The sequence below is a fragment of the Corvus hawaiiensis genome, chromosome 1 (assembly GCF_020740725.1).
Source record: "Corvus hawaiiensis isolate bCorHaw1 chromosome 1, bCorHaw1.pri.cur, whole genome shotgun sequence".
NCBI classification, from domain to species: Eukaryota; Metazoa; Chordata; class Aves; order Passeriformes; family Corvidae; genus Corvus; species Corvus hawaiiensis.
The window spans coordinates 14,735,133-14,756,773 of record NC_063213.1 but is presented as its reverse complement, the minus strand read 5'-3'; the positions used below and the strand labels follow the sequence as shown (position 1 = coordinate 14,756,773).

Sequence of the window (21,641 nt, the reverse complement as noted above, 5' to 3'; positions counted from 1 at the left end):
CAAGTGAATGTTTCTTTGCTATCCTGCTTGTCCATCACACCTGCTTTGTCTGCTGCCTTCAGTCTTTTGCATTTACTTATTCCCTTCCCCAGCCAACTACATTTTAGTGTAATAAGCTGTCAGATTCTATGAGAAAAAAACTCGATGCTATATCTGCTTTTTCCACTTTGCAGTTCTAAGTTTGCTGAATGCAACACAGATTTTATTTTTTTAAAGTAGCAGCTGAATACCTTAAACGCAAATCTGTTTGGGGAAGTGGTAAGAAACTAATATTGGAGCTGCCATTTAATTCTCAAGGCAATAAAAAGGACTGAGAGGCCAAGTTGCCCCTGAATGTCTTTCATGTTGGTTTGTTACACAGTGTGAGCTTGTTTTACAAGTGCTCTGTTTACAAGAATGCTGGGGGAGCTGGAGCGGGGGGGGGATGTTCATTTAAGTCCCACATTCACATAGGGCTACTTTTGTAAAGGCCTGATCCCGTCCTACCAGCTGCTTGCCCACAAAACTTCACAATTGTGGAGGCTAATTAAGATTCTTCAGAGGAGCTCTCCTCTCCCCAGCGGCTGCAGGCGGCCTCATCAGACATGCTGTCCCTCCCCCTGGGCCCAGCAGAATGCCCTTCTGTGCCTGGGTTACATTATGGCTTATGAATTAACCAATTGATTCTGAAATATCACTACTTCAGGGCTAAATAAAGCTGTTCCCTTTAAGGGGAAAAAAGTCAGGGCTCGGCCTAAGAATAAACTGATACTGTATTACCTATAAACTCCCTTCTCTCTCATGCTGCAAGGCAAGGATTCTCTTGCCAGGGTACAATGTGCTGAGTACAAAGGGAATTTATCATGGATTTTTGTGAAGATGGGGAGGAAAGCCTGAACCTGGGCAGTAAGCATGACCTATCCACTTGCAAGTAAATAAAACTTCCTGCATGCAACTCTGGCTTTAAAAATTAAAAATTTAATTTTTAAAATTTACATGAAATGATTGTGCATATTTGTCTTGTCTTTTTTGTGTTCACTTCTCTCTCCAGCTTCAAACTGAAGAAACCCATCACTGGTACAGATCAAGCATGGCTGAAAGTTGCTTGGTACTGTACCACTGTGCAGCTGAACTACAGACCTGAACACAGCTCTAGTGCTGGAACAAAAAATTCAGCTGGCACCAATACATAATGTTGGACCTCCAGTATCTTTCAAGTGGTTATGGCCCCAAAAAATTTATATTCAAGCTTGAAATTGACTTTAAACTAGAACCAAATCTGAGATAGAGCATAAACTGAGGAATATATAAAATTAACTATGTTTCATCTAATACACATAGCTTTCCCCTGGTGTGTTTGTGCAAATCTCTCATTTTGATTATTTAAAAGAAAGCTACCTGCCGGAACAAGACAAGATCTTTCAAGCAGTGAAGAAACCCAGCGTGGTGACATATACAGTTTCAAGTTGGTCACAACAAATGTACCATCAGCTTGTACTTCCTCCTCTTCCTGAATGTCTCAAGTGTTTGCCTGCACCTCTTTCAATTAAAAAGAATACTCTCCCCTCCCCAAACTAAAAATTAGATTAAGACAACTTCACTGCACAAAACCATACTAGATACTGTAATAACAAAATGCTTTATTTTTGGGGAATACAAGGAAAAGCGTGACATCCTCATTATCAAATTGCTTTAAAAAGGCATTCTTCCTTTGAAAAAGGTAACACTCGCAACAAAAGGTGACTGGTTAACAAGCCCTCTCATGTAGCAGCAGGAATTCTTTCTTATTTTACAGCCAAAGGCAGGTTCTGAATAATGTACAGCCACAGATTCCAACTTTGGTGATATTTTCTAGTAGGTGAGGGCACAGGCTCAGCACTGCTTGGCATGACAGCCCAGAGGGAGGCTGACGACACCGCCGACACGGGGCTTTCGCAGTTCTCACCCAGGTCGCTTTGCAACAAACCACAAGACTTCACCATTACCACAAGAAGACACTGAGAAAGCCACAAGGTTACTAAACTTCTCTCTTATCTCCAAAAACTTTTCATGCAAGCCCTATGTTCGTGAAATTCTCATACCATCAATCTGGTTACAGCTCAGTGTGTCACCACACATCCCCTCTGCTGTGAGCCAGGGCTGTGTGTGAGGGGGACACAGCAGATCTAAGGATATTGACACACAGTCCCTTCCTCAGCGTAACTGTTTCCTGTACAGTGGGGTCCAAGCTGGGATGTGTTTTAAAGACTGCAAATTTCTACCCATAAATTACTTCTGCCCTCTCTGAACCTTATGTTAGAATTCAAGTTATTAAAGAAGGGGGCTGGGAAGTTCTTAAAATTGTCAGGTTATAAAGCAGGCATTCATATTTCAATCAAGTGTGACAACTCTTTGTCACAAGTGGTATCCATCCATGCTAAGGGGTAAGAGACATTGGTCTTGTTTAAAGGGGGTTTGTGAAGCGGGTATGGTATACTCTAAAAGAACTACTGGTTTTCTTTATTCAGGTTAGACATAACAAATATGTCAGATACAGCAGTTAGTCTAGAAAAATACATTTAAAAAAATCTTCAGCAGACCATGCTCCCTGTAACAAAATCTTTCAAAACCAATTTTACAAATTATTCTACATTAATGTAAAAAGAAAATCTTAAATTTAGCTTGGTAAATTGTGGATTCGATCAAACATCCATCTATCAAAACATCACTTTCACTATTTGTAGATGTTAGAATTCATAATACATTTTTCTAATGTTTCCTGTACATATTAAATAACCTAAAAGGCTCTTCTTGTAGTGCATTAACAATTTAGCAAGCACACTCAGTATTTCTCCAGTACCATTTGCATTACAGTTATTTGCCCGCAAATGTAATTAACATCTAAAAGTGCACACAGATCTCCCTCCCTCCCCATAACCTGTTTCCCTGCTGAAACCCAGACATCCACTGGAAACATTATGCTACTGTAGCTAATCTACCCATGATTAGAAATGTGTGACTAAAGTGTTCTTACACTATACAGGAACTGAATTATATACAGGAATCAAAAGGACAGCCTGTATTTACATCAAGAATGAACTTCCACTACCTCAGCATTACACCAACAACTCAATACAGTGTTACAGTCAGTATTTACTTAGGACTTTAGCTTTAGATCAGTATAACACAAAACTTAGCTCAGGACATACCCTGAAAAAATGAACATGTTTATTAAATATTACTTCTATTATGCCACAAGACATATCCATTGCTGGATATTCTTACAAGTTCAGTGTTTGAAATAGTGTAATAAGTGTGCTGCTCTATGAAGCAGCAAAGAGCTTCCAGAGAGGTTGCTGGGGAAAAAAAAGAAAGAAAGAAGTAAAAAAAAAAAAAAGAACCAACAACAGAAAAACAGGAGAAAAAGAGGAAAAAAGGGCAGCAGATAGCAAGCGAAGAATTAGATTTGAATAATTAAACCAAACTGTTAGTGTAAGTCTAAGACAGTCACTGCATGCAGAAACCCCTTGGAAAAGTGTCATACAGATCTGAGTAGGCTGCAATAAACAAGCTTAACATGTAACTTCACTGAATTTTTCCATACCAAGAAAAATGGTAGGAATTTTCCCCATCAAATGGAAGAATTTTGAGATTAAATTCCAGATTATCCAGTTTGAGATTGTTAGTTTTACTCTCAAAGAAATCCAGTGTATGAACCTATATTACATTTTTCCATTCATACTTTAAAAAGGCAAACTATAAACTTTTTAATTCACTTTTTACATTGAACTTTTCAAAGAAATCTGAAGTGTTGTCTTTAATTTGCATTGAAGTGGTCAAACATTTCTCCTGTTTCTCTCCTCCCCCAAAAGTGCAAAAAACAAGTTGCTGCTTGGTCCACAAACATAAAACATCATATACAGAAAGAGGTTTTCCTTCTGGTGGAGTACTACTGCCAACCCATCACTTCCAGTTTCTTCTCCAAGAAAAATGTCAGCGTCCAAAGATGGAATTCAATTCCAGTAGAATTAACTCTACAATCTGATTCTGGTATACTGTGTGGACTGCTATGTTACCAGTCTCTTTCTCTGGTTTTAACAAGGTTGGACCAAAAACTATTGCTATACTTTGATAGGTCATTCGGTTCTTTTCTCCATTTTCTACAACTCTGAAAGAGAAAAAACATACACAAAAAGAGACTTATCGATGTTAGAGCAACAGGATGACAGAAAAAGACACAGTTCAAAGCAAATGGCTATTCAGAGTATTTATTTAATGAGTAGTCTTGCTATTAGGACATACAGCTGCTGTAATTCCTCTCTCTATGAAAAAAGTTTTGTTTTGAAATGTCATTCTTGGTCCTCTCACAGTCCCTCAAAAGGACTTGGCAGTAAACATCACAACTATGAAACATACTGTCTCAAGTCTGGTGCTCTGCAACCTCATATCCAAACAGATGGATACATTGCTTTTATGAAGTCCAATACAGGGAAAAAAATGCAGTGAGAACAGTCACTTGGTACTTTTAATTGGATTCTTTATCCTTAAGGAAGGGTCAGCAACACAAAGCCTTTCCTTCTATCTGTTACTTACCTTTTCAGGTGTCTAAAGAGTACCTGCATCGTGTCCTGATTTGGTTTTGGTAACTGTTTGATTAAATCTTTAACAGCAGAGACACGCTGCCTTGGTTCTTGCTCTGCAAAAGGGTGAGGTTGAGAAACAAAAATTCAGTATTTTTGTTTAAAACTTTAATATAAAATTTAAGAGGCTGGGAATGAAAGCCACGGTTTGCAGTGCTAATCCGAGATAGGACACTGCCACCTCCCGGCCGGCCCCGGCATTACGGACAGGCAATTCCTGACAAGTCACCCCCCTTCGTAACCAACACGTTCTTTTCACGTCCAAAAAAATTTTAAAAATTGTGCAGGACTTCTCCAAACACCATATGCAAGTTCTCCAGACTTACTAATTGCATTGACAAAGTCATTGAAGTGGTTGTAAGTGAACAGAGGCTCTGGCAATTCTCTGAAGAACATTTTTAGAGCTCCTGTGATGACATGTATATCTTCCCATTTACTGTCATTCAAGTCCAGCTTCTCATCTGAGAGACAAAAATAAATAATTAATGATAATAGCTCTTTTTTTTTTAAATTAACTCAACTACTCTTCTGTACTTATTGCTTTCAAAGTAGTGAAGACTTGCTCCACCCCATCCTGTATCCCATTCAGCAGCAGACGGAGATGGCCAAACTCTGCCTAATGCACTACATACAGTTCCCCTACTCCTAGGGCATTTTCCAGAAGGGAACAGAAGCTGCTGACATAATGCTAAATTTACGGTTAGATCCTGTCAATCAGGAAAGGAGAGGTCAGATTGTGGATGGGCTACTGTTCTCCTCCTGGTTTCACTGAACAAAACACTAAGAGATTGCCAAAAGAAAGAGTTTTATGTACAGAGTACAGTGAAGAGGAGCTATGCCGTCCCCCTACTAAAAGTCAGTAGCAAATCTCACTAAAAAACCAGTAGCTTACAATTTTAATGCTAGTGGAAGCTTAACATCTTGCTGTTTTTCCATGAGGTAGTGAGTTATTTTGTTTGAAATAATCCCTGCTCCTCAAATTCTATTACCACCTTCCTTTAGAATTCTGTTCTAGTAATGCCTCTGTAGTCCACACAAGACCAAACCTCCAGTACATCAGGTTTTTCAAGTGACGTACATTATACAATCAGTTCACAATTCTGAAGTAACTGTACTTCAAAGATGATAATCATTTCTCATGATACACTGCAGCTACAGATAAATCCTTTTCCTGAGCTTTCTATGAACTTCACCAATCTGAACATACATGCCATTGCAATACAGCTGGAGGAAGCTTACCATGATTGACTGCAAATCTCAGCTTCTGTATCACTGCAAGATTGCCACTAACTCTGTATAAGCCGTCAACATCCAACCCTGAAACAAAGGGATAAATCCATTTTAATATCTTACATATGTTTAGGTCTACTCAGCAAAATTAACAGCAAAGGGAACCCACCTTGTAACAAAGAAAAAAACCCTAAAACTAGATTTTTTTGATAAGCAGGGCATATAAGACAGAGGAGGTTTAATTTGCTGATACAAGTCTGGCAGCATCGAGCTCAAAGTAATCTCTGAAACTTCCTATTCAAGCAGTAATGAGGCAACAGCTCCAAGTTTCCCCAATGAGATCAGATGTCTTGTTTAAGATGCTCTTGGTGGGTGGGCAGGGAATATATGGGAGTCCAACATGCAATAATCAAATATTTGGTGGATACAATGTTCAATTTTTAATGTATGGTTAAGAAAAACCCAATCAAGTCATGCAGAGAGAGCATCTCTAAGTTGTCAAGTGACCAGGTTTACATGGAGAAGGAATGATACACATGCACACTCAGAGCTACCCAACAGCCCACAGAACTAAAATGGGCAGCCCTTGCATTACAGGATTGCACACTTGACCAGAAAAGAAGAAAACTGTGTCTCTGTGGTTGCTACTGCAGTTACTCAGCAGTGATTAGGAGATAAAGAATTTATCTGAAAAGCCACTTGGATGCAGCAGGTGAGTCAGTGCCACTGAGAGGGTGAGTGTTGCCAGAATACCTGCAAGTCCCTGTAGCTCCTCAAGGAGTTGTCTGATGCAACACAGCACTGTTACCAGCACCATCTGATATATCCCTTTCCCCATAATCCACTAGTCATTCCTTTACAGAAAGAACTGATTTGAAGTATATAGGCAGAAGGAAGAAGAGTTGGAGAGGTAGGAAAAAATAGCTGTTCATTTCTGTCAGCTTCCCCTCAGGTATTTAAAAAAGGAAAACTTCACTATCTTCACTGCAGTCCTGTCTTTAAAATAAAAAACAAATAAAGAAAAAAAAAAGGAACAAAGCAAAATAACCCCTTCCTCACAATCTTTAGATCACAAATGGAATAAAGCCTGCTGCCACAATCAAGGTGGCAGTTTGTCAAACTGGAGTAATGCAATGGAAGCAGTTTTTTTCCCCTCCCAGGCCGTAAGATAGAAGCATTGACAAAGAGGACTACAGGCTGCAACAAAAACCTAAATGAAGTTCCCATGGAAGATGCCTTAGAATTCACATGTATTCCCCTGTAACACTTACCCTCATTCTCAAGAGAATGTTCTCAGATTAACGGACTGGTAAGTATTTGAATGATGATTATGGAGATGCCATAATCCCCTCTCAGTCATCTTTTCCACGAGATAGGGCAAAGACAACAGCAAGAAACAGGCAAGAACACCAGCAGAGACTACAGCCAAGTCAGGAGTCCCAACCAACATATTTTCAACAAAAATGTGAAGATGTGCTTTACAGCAGACAACCCAGAATGTCACATGCAGCTTTCAAACAAAGTGTCCTCAGTTACTAGGTAGGAAATAAATATTTTCAATGAAAGCAAACAAAAACTGAGTCAATATGTGGACACTGATAATCTCCAAAATTGCATAAAATTTAGCAATTGGTGTAACTGGCTGAAGGGCATCAAACCAACAGACTGGTCTTGTGGCAGTCAGTGCATACACAGAGCAGGAACACAACTGTTTCCCAGAAGTTTGTTTCAAGGAAGTTTTAATAGAAGTGATTGTTAGCATGCTTAAACCTTCCAAAAATGAATGGTTGCATTTTGATAGTCTCACTTCTAATCTGCAAAAATAACTTGATGAGCTGAGCTCTTCTACTACTTCTGGTAATCCTTTTCCCTTAGAGCCTTGCTGCCAGGAGGCTGTCCTGCCTTCCCCTCAGCTTGGAATATACTGGAGCAGATCAGTTTCTCAGATATAAGATTTCCTCCCCTCTCCCCACTTTGAATCCCACCTATGTCCTCACTCTTGAAAACCCAGTGATAACTCCAGATATGACTTTCAGATTATTTTCCTCAAATAAACCAACAGCATTTTAAGATTAAAATGTTCAACATTAGGAGTGTGAGCAAAAGAGATTTGTAAACAAAAAACTTCAACCATACCATGTTCCTCAACATGCTCAATGCACAGCTTCACGAACTTTGGCACCGTGCTGTTTTCTCTTTGACACAAGCTGGTGAGATTTGAACCAAAAACTTGATCTGGAACCAAGTAAAGAGACTGATTTACAGTGGAACAGGACTCAAGTGACAGAACTAGTTCAGGTTAAAACAAACCTCTAAAAAGGGCAAAGTCTATTGGATACAATTGTCGCAGTATTGGAGAGGAAATAGGAAAGTTTTGAAAAGAGTTCTCAGCAGCTCCCAGCAAGAAAAAGCTCCCAGTAAGAAAGAGGGTCAGCAGCTACACAAACACGAGCCTCCAAGGAAGGAAGTTTTGCTACTGAAATAATTTTAATCCATCAGGTGATACTTTTAAGAGTAATTTGGTCAATACTGCAATAAGAAATTTAATGGATTCAAATGTGTCCTGTTACACTCCATTCCTGTCCCAAGTTCAACATGCATTTATTGCAATCTTTGTTAAAAATTCGAACAGAGATGACGAACTTTAACCAGAGTGAAAGCTTTTGGCACTGCTTGGGAAAAAAATGTGCAAAATGTCATCTTCCACGGCACCTACTGTCTAACACAGCACTATGTATTCATTTACTTTAATGTAGAGTCTTCTGACATTTTTAAGTTCTGACACAAACTTGTAAATGACAGACCTTTACCTCAGAGCTCTGAATGGATGCAAGTCTGACCATGTCTAGGCAACCTGGCTGCAAGGCTGGAATCTAAATACAGATATTTATGGGCAAAGGTAAATCTGAGTCTTATTTTTAGAACTACACAATCCAGGAGGAGTATTTTCTATCATAAAGTGGAGCAAAAATGAAAATCAGCTTGCATAGAGATGAGAAGCCTGCAACATCTCAGTGAATTTGAGCAACATGTTAATTCCTCTTGCTCAGATATTGTATCACCAAAGTCTTTGACAGATCCATTTCTGTGGCCTTCATCAGAGATGCCCAAATAATAGATGGCCTCTTCTGTTCACATGCATGAGGGTGACATGGGGTCTTGAGACAGAGAAGCAAAGACTGCACTCTTAAAGAGAAGGGGTGTTTGTTGGTTTGTTTACTCTGTTAACATAGGTACAAAAGTGGCCATCTTCCCAGAATCTAGTGTGTCTTACTTCAGAGCTTCTGCAAAAGAGAGACTGCTCTTGCATTTGCATCATGCACAGCATCTAGCCCATTTTTCGTGTTCAGTCATTTCAGTAGATTAACAACTCTTGCATCTTGACTAGTCCTTTGGGAACCCCAAACAGCACACCAAACCACTTTTACAGAATGAAAATGGGCATTTTATGGCATTATTAGCTGGATACGATGAGGCCAGTGGTCCACACCACCTCAGTGCTCTGGCAGCTACTCACGCAGCGAGCTTTATAAGCAGAATCAGTAGCAAAGGAGCAAAGTAGCAAAAAGCCCACGCAGCAGAAAGCCAGGCTAGCATGCAGCTGTGGCAGGTAAAGCAGTGCAGATTAGGTAGCAGAAGAAAATAGTAGCACATAACAAAGTAATTTGCTACAATTGCCTTTGACTTTAATAATTTCAAGATACACAGGAGTACTATTTTCTCATCTTAAAAGTAACTTCTGTACTTTTGATTTTCCATGTAAGAAAACTTTAGCACAGCTCCTTCTCCACTTAGTGCATGCTGTTTCAAGTGGATTTTTTCTCCTAGAACTTTTCACTATTTTATCTGCTCATACTGGATTTGCCAAGCTTTCCATTTACTAAGCTTGTTCTGTAGCAGCCACAAAAGTACACTGGGCTTTTAAGTGAAGACTTCTGTATTCTTCATTCATACAATAAACGTAAAACTATACAGTGCACATCCAACTTTTAAAACTTACACCATGCTTTTAAATAAAAACCAAACTCTTCATTCCTTAACGCCTTTATTAAAAATCCAATCATTAGCACGCACATGTACAAATTAAACTTGGCTTAGTGTTCACTGTTGCCAATGTCAGAAGTTACGTCACTGAGCCATGACATGAATACTAAGCCGTAAAGCAGAGCAAACCATCAAAGTCTGGGAATAATGCCTCCTTATCCCAAACAAAATTTCCATCATTTACAAGTAAATTATATTTGCAGATACACAAATATATCAAACGCCACATGCAACAGAAGCACACCTGTTAAAGTATGTAGTGAGGCAAATCACAGTAGGATTTGGTCTGGTATTTGCCTACCCATATGCTATTTTGACCCTAGTAGAGCACCACCTACAAGTCCTGCTAAAGCATACAAATAAATAAATAAATGAAGTTTTACAATGAGTACCAAGTCAATAGTTTACACAAACACATTAACTTAAACCTGTGCAAATACTGTTCTCTCAAATTTCTACAAGTGTGACAAAAGGAAATCTTTCATAACTTTGATTCAAGAGTATCTGCAACACTCTTTGTGAAACAATTAAAACAATGTGTACATTCAAAAAAGGTTATGGGAAAAAGAGGTTTAAGTTAACACTCCTGTAACCTCATCCTGGTTTTCCTAAATATTTCATTTCTTATGATATGGCACATGATTGTCTGGTTCCACATGGACTAAAACACCCTTGTGAAATGGGTGAGCCCACGCACTCAGCCTTTTACCCAAAGGGCTGTTCTTTCCCTTGCTTGCACAAATGAGGGTCAGATATCTGGATTTCCAGCTCAGAAAGGTAGAATGCAGTGCTTCTTAGCTAGAGAGTCCAAGTCCAAATGGGCTCCTGGGCCCTCAGTTTTCACTGCAGTTTGGTCAGCAACGAACTGAAGGAGAGGGCATCCTCCAAGCAGTTTAATGGCTAGTAACAGCACTCAGAAGTACAGCAATCAATCACCAGTTCCACTATACATCCAAGACTTTTGTTAAACCAACTATACACACATATTTTACTCTGAAACTAGACCATTTAAACCCCATTTTACATATGGACTAGTAAGTTCAGCTTTTCAAATTATGTCCTTCGTTAAAAAGGTTCATTTACCCTTAATGTAGCCTTTTTCACGGACAGCTTGTAATGTAGGGCGCCGTGTAAGAAACTTCTTGAGCTTCGTTTTTGTCTTTTTCTGATCTGTGGAATCTATATTGCTGGGTGCTTTCACTGCTGAAAAGAGAAACACATTTATCATTACTACCCACAGGACCAACACTGCATTTATCAGCCAAGGAACCAACATTAAAAGAAAAAAACAATTACGCTCCAAAACACACACAAAAAAATCTATTCAAATTTGCAATGCATCCCTAATTTTTTCCTTAACTTTCTGGAACTCCTTGTAAATAGCATCCATTTTTCAAACTCCCAAGAGACAACCCTGTCACTAAAAACTAGCAAAACCAACTAAACAGTAGCTTATGTATGGGATTGCTGTGGAAATCTAAAAACCCAGCTATGTTTCAAAACCAGTTCTGCCTCTCATTAGGTTAACTATTTTCAAAGAAATAAATACTTTCTTGAAAATTACATATAGGGCCTGGAAGGAAAAGACAGAAAACTGTCTGCCTGATTAATATATTTCTGTGCACAGGAAGTTAATTTCTGCATCTAAAAGACATTTAGCTCCAAAATTCTGAAGGTGTAATTAAAAATGTTTTGTTTCTCTAAACAGCCAGTACATTAGCAGCAACTTAGTGAAATTGCAGCTCAAGTTGAAAGTGCAAATATTTACAGACGCTGTGCCACAGATAAAAAAAAAACCCAATCAGTAAAATGACAAAAGATTCTTATTTAAAACTATTTATAAAAGTCAGATACTATTTCTGTGCATTTGACAACACCTTGAAAATAATTCATTTCACCACTTATTTTCCCGTTTTAAATACGTCATACAGCAGGAGCGAAAGACATTTCACACTTCTTTTCTTCTTCTTCCTTTTTTAAAGTATGATTAATAAAACATGGAAGAAAAATTACCAAGTGGCATCAATATGTAGAATGAACTATATTAAGCCTGTTTCCAAACTTCACTAGTTTCATTTTTAGCTGTCCTTTTGAATTCTTCCCTATTTACACATAATACTGAAGATGCAGAAAATGAAAACTGGCATTGCTAGAATCATTTAATGGAAAATTTTCAACTCACAACGAAGTTTCTTAGAGTCTTTATTTTCTTTCTCTTTCTCTTTGTCTTGTTTTTCCACTCCAGGGGAATCTGGTACCTCATCGTCTAATGCTTCATCAGACTCTACTACCTGTTGAATTCAAGAAGATATGCAGTGCTCAGTTTGCCAGTTCAGAGAATACAGCATTAACACACACATTTCCTGCAGACAGTTCTACAAGACACAATTTTCCCCCCCTATAATGACAATCAGTTGGTTCTTTCCTGAACTCTAGATATTAAACATCTTCAGAGACAACACCATTCTCACTGGCAGAGTGCGTAACTTTGAGAAAGACTATTTCATAATTAGACTCAAAAAAGAAAATGTTGCTGGGTATTGAACAAAGTACAACCAGCCTTTCATGATAACACTTCATTATATCAATCAATAAACAACACAAATGACTTTTGGCTGGGCTTATTTTAAAAATCCAATAGATAAACATCAACTATTTAATGGTCTGCCACAGAAATACCTGACTGATACAGTAAAAAAAAAAAATTTCTAGATCATTTACCCAATTTGTTATCTCTATAAATAAAATTTTAATAGAAAATAGAACTATCATTTGGAACATCTCACTACTGTATATTTATACACCGAACTCACTCTGAAACAGTAAGTGTACCAGTGCCTAAAATTCTCGCCCTGTGTTCCTGCTATCTCAGCATACTCTCATTAACTATTGTCAAGTAAAAACATGGATCATGTTGAAGTGTGGAGGCAGATACCAGAGTCTGCTGATCCTACCTGCAGTCTCGTACCCATGCTACGTGCATGACTGCAGACATACCAGCAAATGGGAAAAGAAACTTCCTCAGTTTCAGTACAACACATTCCCTTCCCAAACTGTGTTTGTCTTACTTCCCTTCAACTGAAGGGCTATGCAGTTGCCAAAATCTGACTGCAGAGTGCCTGCTGCTACAAGGAAGGAAACTTTAAAAATGAGACATGGTTGTGCACTCCAGAGCACTGAGTGAGCAACAGCGTGACTTCAGGGACTAAGCTGCGCTTTAACCTGCAGAGCAGTGTTAGCTTTAAAACCTTCATTCCTATTCATTTTCAAAAGCTTTGGATAGCCTTTTTACACACCAAAGATCAATATATTCAACTGCCCAATTAATGTCCCCATTAAGGATCCTCTGCCACTCTTCAAGAGGCCTCAAAGCTTTTTAGGATTGGCACATTTTAAAACTATTCACCGCTTTATAAAAAAATCACCTGCAGTATAGTTTATACTATGCAAAAAGTCTAAAGTAATAGCTTGGAAATTTCTGTATTTGAAAGAGAACAGCCACATACTTTGCAGGTAGCTGTTCCTCTTGTACAGGATATTGCCACAACAGCAGCCTGAAGGAGCAAAGAGAACAGAATCTCATCTGCCCTTTCTTTTGAGGAAGATCTTGTCATGCTAGAACTAGTGCCTCGGCCATGGGAAAGAGATTCACAGCTACTATTACCACAAACTTTCCAAAATTTAAAGTTGACTTTAGATCTGATGGCTTTTTGTACCCAACTTTTCAGTGCTTCAAATTATCAAGTAGTCTAATGCACTTTTTTGACTCGTGCCTTGTAATCTTGGGTCTCTTGGCTACCAGCTCCCAGCAGTATACATCCAGAATGCTGACAAACTCCTTATTCCACCATTCACTTCCTCAACCTAACATGCAATACCTCGCTCGCATCTCAGCGTATCTCAGCCTTTCCATCTTCGCTCATTTTTCAGAAGGGAAGAAGTGCCCTCAGTCGTGTTACACAGGGCAGACAGGAGAAGGGTGTCACTGAGTGACTGGGTGACACTGCCTTGCCTGGTTATTAAGGGCCATGACATTTCCACATGAGGAGAGAGCAGAAGATTAGAAACCTAAACCATGAGCATTCAGAAAGAAATGGAACCATTCACATTAGCCTGCTGTGTTTTGGTGGAAAACACCCATATGTGAAAAACACTAGGAGAGCTAGGAGAAATGAAGGCCACTGAGTGGCACTGAAAGCAACAAAAATGGAGCTTATGGACAGCAGCCAAGCCTGGAACTATGAAGAAGTAAACTTGATATGGGAGCAACATTTTCTCCAAGATCTCCTCTAACTTCTGAATTAAAAAATGATTAATCTTGCTTGGCAAAATCAAAAGCAAATGCTCAAGCACTTCTCTGATAATTAAATACATGGCATTATGTTGTCAGATAAAAAGAGGTAATACAGTATTTTGGCAGGGCTTTTAATTTGCACTTCAGTGCAGCCATAGTAAGTGAAGAGCAGTACCAAATGCTAATAAATATATGCCATGAAGTCATCCCCTGGCCATCCTCCTCCTTTCATTCCTTCTCTGTCAGAACCTTCCAGGTCACTAAGACAGAACAACTATTCGGCCACAGAAGTAAATTCATTTCTGAAATGGGACGTCAGACCACGCCTCCGGCATCTTAATCCAGTGGACCATCTTCCTTTGCCACTATTATATTTCACTCACCACCACCTGGAACTGCCATATCCTCAAACTCCTGCCTGCTCTCAAGAAAATCAGTAAATGAAGATACACATGAAGCATTAGAAGTTGTTATATCAATTAGTTTACTAATAATATTACCATGAAAGTAGAACCTTCATGATTTAAATACATACCTGATTATTGATGGTGTAGTTAAGAACTTTATACCATTCATTAATAAAGCTGTCATTATCTGATTGAATTAACAGCTCAGTTCCTTGGCGGGTTTTTAGCTTTGAAGAAATAAAACCAGATATCATCAGAACTGATAAACACACTACAGTTCAAAAGCAAAATTACCTAAATCAAATTAAACTTCTCGCTGCCAGAACTGTTAGCTGATACACAGCCACTCAAGAACATTTACCAGTGAAAATAGCCATTAACAGTCTGCCTAAAATTGAAAAGCATATCCCATACAGACATATTAAAAATGGACATTTCTTGCAAGTACTAAGATAACATCTACATTTAAGCAGGTAGAAGTGGATAAAACCTAGTTTTATGAGTTCTTGATTTTAAGTTTAGAGAAAATTTCTTACATCAGTAATTGAAGTGCATATAATTCTGCATTTAAATAAAATAATTTACCTCAATAACATTCTTTTTGCTGGATTTGTCCTTCGAGGCCCAGTCAATCAATGCCCCTTTGAGATCCACTGTAAATTCTGGCTTAGACTGATTGACACCAAACTTCTGGAAAAAAATAGGAACAATGATGATAAAATTAAACCCAAAGAAATTCCTTACAGTCTTGCAATCTTTTAAATATAACAGGTATTATTTACAGTCTATACAACTTAAAACCAGATACAGTACTTCACCACAAATCAACAGGCATGACACCAGGAAAACAAAAAACCTTCCACAGAATAATCTTTAAGCATGTCTATTACAAGCTGCTCAGCTTAAAGCCCTCAGACTTCCATAAATTTATATGCCAATCAGATTCCAGCTGAGCTTTTTTCCTATCACAAATGGTAGAAGTCCATACAATATTTGATTGTAGCTTGATTTTAGTCAAGATAGTCCCAAGCTTTAAACAAAACCAGCTAATAAGTCACTGTACAAAAAAAAGACCAATTCTGCCACTTAACCAGTGGTTGTACGTACAACCAAAAATCAAACCAGAAACAGCAGGTTTCCTAGAGAGTAATCACATCCCTCCACACTGAAAGAGCAACTTCAGTTTGTACATTTATCTATATATTTTTATCTATTTATAGGTTTTATAAACATTCACCCCCCCCAACACTTTTATACTTTTCTGTAGTGCTTCTACTGCAATACTGGAGCATGTCCTACCAAGTAAACAGAACTCACTGTCTGTCTACTAAACAAATAGCAAATAAACAAAACATGAATGAAAAAAAACCCCTAATCATTTAACCCACAAGTAACCCTTCAAACAATTTGGAAGAAAACATCACAGTTATTTTTACCTCCCACTTTCACATTTATACTAGGTATCAGAATTTTTTAAAATAAAGTACTTTTACTATCATTTCAACATACATCACATAGCTCTGAAATGTAATTCCTCAAGGAAACCAATTCAGTGGCCCACACAAACAAAAAGCTCCAATTGTGAGTGACATGAGTAAAATATGGAACAGGGAAAGCTCTAAGTCACTCAGTTATAGCACAGAAATTTCATGCTGTAGTTCCAGGGAAAGCTTGCAGCATCTGCTCCCTCAGAAAGGCTCTTCTTATTTCTTTATGAAGTCTTTGATCTGCGAATGCTGTTTCTGTGACAGCTCTGAGGGACCTAAGCCCCTAAGCCTGTACAAGAACAGCCATATCCAAGGGGAGAAAAAATGGTACAGAAAACAGGACTAATCTGCTCCTTCTGATTAAACTCCCAGCATGGATGTTAATTAATGCTAATTGTGTTTCAGAAAAGTTGTTTACCACTGGAAAATCGCAATGCCTAGAGTCCTAAGGGCAATGAAGTGTTGAATGGAAAGTAGCATCTTAACTTCTTTATTTTACCCATGAAATATCAGAATAGGGCTGTATTTCTAATTTACCCTATGCCAATTAGTACTTGGGAAGAAAATCCCTACCACCTTCCACTTTCTAACTTAATTCTCAGATACCTCATCCAAGAACATTTCTTATTAATTATAGTAGAGCTTTTGAGGGAGGCCCAGCTCAGCAGCAAAGTCCACAGGAACAATCTCTGGGCCATTTTGGCTCTTGCAGCAGCTGCCTGTTCAAGAGAAAGTCACGTAACTGCTGCACACACATCCAAAGCGTCCCAGACATGCACTTCCTGGCAGTCTCGATCAATCTTGCTGCGTATTGGAAAAAAAATTAAATCAATTTATAGAGCTTGGCACTGAAGAGAACAGGAAACTAGTGCCAAAGTCCTCTACAGGACTGGGGGCAGAGGGGTGATTAGTTAAAACCATGGCCCAGATGATGCTGAGAATCACAGGAGAGGACTTGCTACAGGTGATAATAATACACAACAAGAAAAAAATGTGAACTGTCAGTGCTGTTCTGACCAAAAGAAAAGCCCTCCAATACACTAGCTTGCTGAATCCATACCTGACAAATTACAGCACTACCTCCTACACCTTTACACTCTACCCATGTTTTTGACCTGACTCCCTTCAGCATTTCAGAGAACAGAAGCAAGCAAAGATTAAAGCTAAATAAGGCAAAAAAAAGAAGTCTTTCACCACTCATTCACTCAAATGGTGGCCAAACTGCTGTGTGAGATCCAAGGATGGGGAAACTCAGGCAAATAATTCAGCTACCCTGCAAAGCTCTTCTTATACACTAAAACATTACATACTCATCATAATCTTTTAAGTTTACCATGCAGGCTCTCCTTTGAGCTTTCCTGTCAAGGTTCTTTTCTGCTCCTGGGTCTACGAAAATGAGATTCCAGCAGTCATTCCCCTCCTTAAAGCTTTCAGGAGCAAGTGCTGCACAGGGCTGGTGAGATGCCTAGCACACAAAGGTTAGCTGAAGGCAATCGAACCCTTCTGAAGCCAGCAGGTTCTGCTGACAGAGGTAAAAAGCAAGCCTTTCCTTTTGCATCTGCTGCCACACAGACACTAAGTCTGCTTCCTCAAAACAGGGTGTGCTACCTAGTCAGCACCAGTCAGGAGAAATCCAGCTCTTACTGAGCAGACCCTTTACTCTTCCTGGATTTCTCTTTTGAGCTGTCTGCGAATTTTGGAAAGGGCAGCAATGTAAGACAGAAAGAGGGAGTGGTCTATACACGTTGCTGTCAGCTGTCCTAGATATGAAGCTGTCCTACAGTCACTTCTGACAGCTTTTTTTAGACAAAAAAACATAGTCATGGGATGTGCTTATGGTGGTTGTATGGGAAAGGTAAATTTTTGGAAAGAATAGGGTGTTCGCTTTGCTTTAGATAGAATAGATGCTGTGCAGCTTAAGACAGCCTTAAAGATGTGTACTGATGTCAATAAATAGAAGGCCTTTTCAATCTTTTCAGGATTTTCTCCAAGTCCTGGAAGCCTGCACAGGGACAAATCACACAGTCTGTACTATGACACATTCTAGCATTCTTTGAAAACAGAACTGGAAGTTATTTATGGGAAGACTTTGGATGTATAAATGACACCTGGCATTCTTGTAATTCTGTTTTTAATTAGAGCTGGGTAGGATGTTTTAATTCCAAGTCCTCCTCATCCATGGACGGACTGTGGAAAGGAAGCTGTGGAAACAGATGCACCTTTTCGGCTGGTAGGGGAGCTTCAAAACTTACAGCTTAAACAAAAAAAAAAAAAGTGGAAAAAAAGAAGAAAAATATATTCTTTATTGTCACAGCAAAACGATGGATTTTTTTAAACCAGACTGATAGGAGCATTTGCATGCCAAAAAGTTTTCACTGTGAGCATCGGAGCTCCTGTATAATCAGCAGTGCAGTACTGATGAACTGTAGTAATGTACACATTACATCCTTGGCTAAAATCACAGTGGTAAAACACAAAAAAGAGTTTGCTCAGACGTATCTTGAAGAGCATCTATTTCCTTGATGTTTGGGAAGTTTACAGGTTTGGTTTGCCACCACTGTACTTGTCAGTGAGGACGTGCTTATCACAGAAAGCTGACAGATGAATCCTTTCCTTCTAAGCAGTTACCATTTACTGTGCTTTATGCTTTATTTTCTGTCACTAGAATTTGACAATAGCTAATACAGCTCATTCACACCAAAAACTGAGTGAAAAAACCTTTAAAAAAATCCAGATTTCCTTACAAAAAGTAGCCTTTCACAAGGTTATCAAACTGTTCACAAATGATCTGTTCCAGGCTTCCACATACAGAGCAATTAATTTGACAAACAAGAAAAAGACAGCTGCATCATTTTTAACACAAGGTAATTTATGCATTTTTGATAGGCAGCTCTTCTGTGCTTGGCATTTTCAAAACATAACTACAGATGCTTAAATTACATACAAAGAGTCCTACAAATTTACATCAGCTTTCTGTATGTGGAATATAGCTAGAACATCCTTGTGCTCTTTTCCTTTCACCTCTTCATGCATAACATTTACATTTTTGGGTATTCCAATTACAGCTAGAATTATCAAACAACATGTACACCATTGTACCACCAAAGGTATCATAGGCATCATACAAAGATTCTAAATTAGTTGTGTTAGAAAGAATCAGACAAAATATCTGTTAAAAAACTCAGCATATCATGCTGCTTATTAGTCAAGGCACTAGTGGTTCAAATAGTAGGCAAATTTGGGATTATAATTCTGGCACCAATGAAAAAGATACACTTTCTACTTTATTCCAGTGGAACAATTACAGGATTATTGCAATAAACTTGTGTTAATTTGCACCTTGGATGACTTTCAAAAACAACAAACAAGATATATGAGGTGTTATATGAAGTGTCAAAACAATCTTGGAAAAATTCAAGTTTACTTTCAGGATTAGTGGCAAATAGCCTTACAGTGACAAGAGGCATGCAACAAGAACACATACAGTGATAGCTGAAACTTGGGCAGAGTTTACATAGGTGACAGCAGGTCGACGACTGAGAGCATTTTTCCAAGAAGAAAGCAGCGAGAGCAAGAGCTCAGGAATTGAGCCCCCTTGGCAAAATGACTTGATGAGAAAAAGGAAGAAAAGTGATGAAGTCACAAAACAATGCACAAAAAAAGAAGATATGGTTATATCAATCACTAGACAAATGCTAAATATTCTTCTCATCAGATGAAGAAGAAATGTAATTCTTATCATATGTCAAACTGTTAGACTGACTTCACCTTATTAAAATATGGACACAGAACAAAGTTTGAGAGGTGAAGTGAAATTTTGAATACCTAAAAACATAAAAAATTCCTGCAGAGACCAAGAAGGGTGTGTGCTGAATACTTAATTACATATCTAGAAAGTCAGCTGTGATTATGCAGGTGTAAAATACTAAGTCCTTGAAAGAGATTCTTGCTTAATATTGCCAGCTTCATTTTATTCTGTTTATACTGTTGTTATTTATTTTGCTGACCCTACTCTAGTGCTTGACAGTACACACAACTGAGTGTCTCACAGAAATATTGTGACTATGGGACTTCTGCTCCACTTAAATTATCAAAAGAATTTACATATTTTTATTTTAAAATTTATTTATTAGATTTCTAATTATTTTTAATTATTCTATCTGGATGGCATAACACAACTTACACTAGTGCCCATAAATAATGCAACTCTGCTTACTGCTTATCTTTTATGGATAAATAATTTGGGCACACATCATTTGTAACATTATCATATATTCATGAACAGTTTAGCATTGTGTGTTTTAATGATATCAACACAGGTGAAAAAGACAGTTCTTTTGATTTACAGCCACACTTGAATTAAGAGTATTAGTAGCTGTAATTGAGATTTTGGAACTTGACTTGTTGCCCAGGCAAAAGTTTTACTTTCCAAACATGCATATTAATATCTGTAAAACTAAAATACTTCTTGGATCCTTGGCTGTAGAAGTCAACCATAAAAGTCACCAAAATCCACTTCCTGCCATACAGTGCAATTTACCTTCTCTAATGCCTTTTTGTCTTTATTGTTTTTCCTTCCTTTCTTTTCCCTCTGCTTGACCACCTTGCCCAACTTTACCTTTTTCATTCTCTTTACTCCAAACTATCCATCCTCACCTATTTTTTTCCAATCAACTCTTTTACAGAAGGGGGAAAAATTATATTTACAGGTCTGAAAAAACTCAATACTATAGAAGAGAGTTGTCAATTTCAACTCACTACCCATAATGAAGCGCAGCAGGAGAAAGTGAGCAATGGAGAAAGATCAGTAAAGCACAGCAAGATAGCACAGATCTGTAAGAGGCAATTTTGATGGAATTTGCATGATAATACATGGAAATAACAAACACTGACTCTGGCCTGTCTTTAGTTATTACAGGAGATCCACACAGTTTAATGTCAGACCTCCAAAAGAGGCTAAGTAAGCCACAGATAAAGAGCTATTTTGATACCTATTAATGTAGGAATGCAGCCAGATAAATATAGCAAATTTAATTATAGTGCTATTACACTAGAGGTGATAAAAAAATTGAATAATCATCATCTTCAGTGTGATGTTTCTCTTTTGGTCTTCATCAGACAACAAAATAAGTACAAGTACTTGTCATGCACTATGAAGATCCAGAACAAAATAAGGAATCCAGCAAGGCAAAGACTAAATCATAAGACAACAACACTGCCTTGCTCAAATAGGCAAATGCAAGAAGCCAAGTGTCAGATTATTTTCTTTATTACATGTATCACATTCAAAATTACCTGGAGTTTATGAAAAAATATCCAAGAAGGGTAAAACAAACAAACTGTTTAGACAAACACATTAGTAAGGAACATAAAATATTTGGCCTGGAGAAAAAACTTCAAGCCTATGGGGCACCTGAATGTTACTAGTTTCTTGCTTGTCAAACATACATACATACAACTGGTTTTCTTCTTATGCTACACCATAATTGTTACATTAAACTATTTTCTTGCCAACTTATACACAGTTTTTTCTAAATTAGGTATATACAGATAGGTTTTTGGGCCCTGCAAATAAGAGGGT

General features: G+C 38.1%; 1 protein-coding gene across 10 annotated transcripts in view; it reads right to left on the bottom strand.

Annotated features, from left to right (window-relative positions):
- Nucleotides 1–1,599: 1,599 nt before the first annotated feature.
- The window catches only part of ARHGAP12 (Rho GTPase activating protein 12), a 76,296-nt gene continuing 56,254 nt past the window's right edge, over nucleotides 1,600–21,641 (bottom strand). For 5 of the 10 annotated variants that reach the window (XM_048293715.1, XM_048293706.1, XM_048293632.1 and 2 more), the window contains 10 exons: nucleotides 19,545–19,667; nucleotides 15,159–15,263; nucleotides 14,702–14,800; nucleotides 12,055–12,163; nucleotides 10,956–11,075; nucleotides 7,965–8,063; nucleotides 5,838–5,915; nucleotides 4,925–5,059; nucleotides 4,552–4,654; nucleotides 1,600–4,126 (listed from right to left, as the gene is read on the bottom strand). In XM_048293715.1, coding sequence (XP_048149672.1) covers nucleotides 3,952–4,126; nucleotides 4,552–4,654; nucleotides 4,925–5,059; nucleotides 5,838–5,915; nucleotides 7,965–8,063; nucleotides 10,956–11,075; nucleotides 12,055–12,163; nucleotides 14,702–14,800; nucleotides 15,159–15,263; nucleotides 19,545–19,667 — 1,146 coding nt within the window. In that variant the 3' untranslated portion in view covers nucleotides 1,600–3,951. The remainder of the gene's footprint in view (nucleotides 4,127–4,551; nucleotides 4,655–4,924; nucleotides 5,060–5,837; nucleotides 5,916–7,964; nucleotides 8,064–10,955; nucleotides 11,076–12,054; nucleotides 12,164–14,701; nucleotides 14,801–15,158; nucleotides 15,264–19,544; nucleotides 19,668–21,641) is intronic. The other 5 variants (XM_048293659.1, XM_048293685.1, XM_048293649.1 and 2 more) reach the window with 3 other exon arrangements.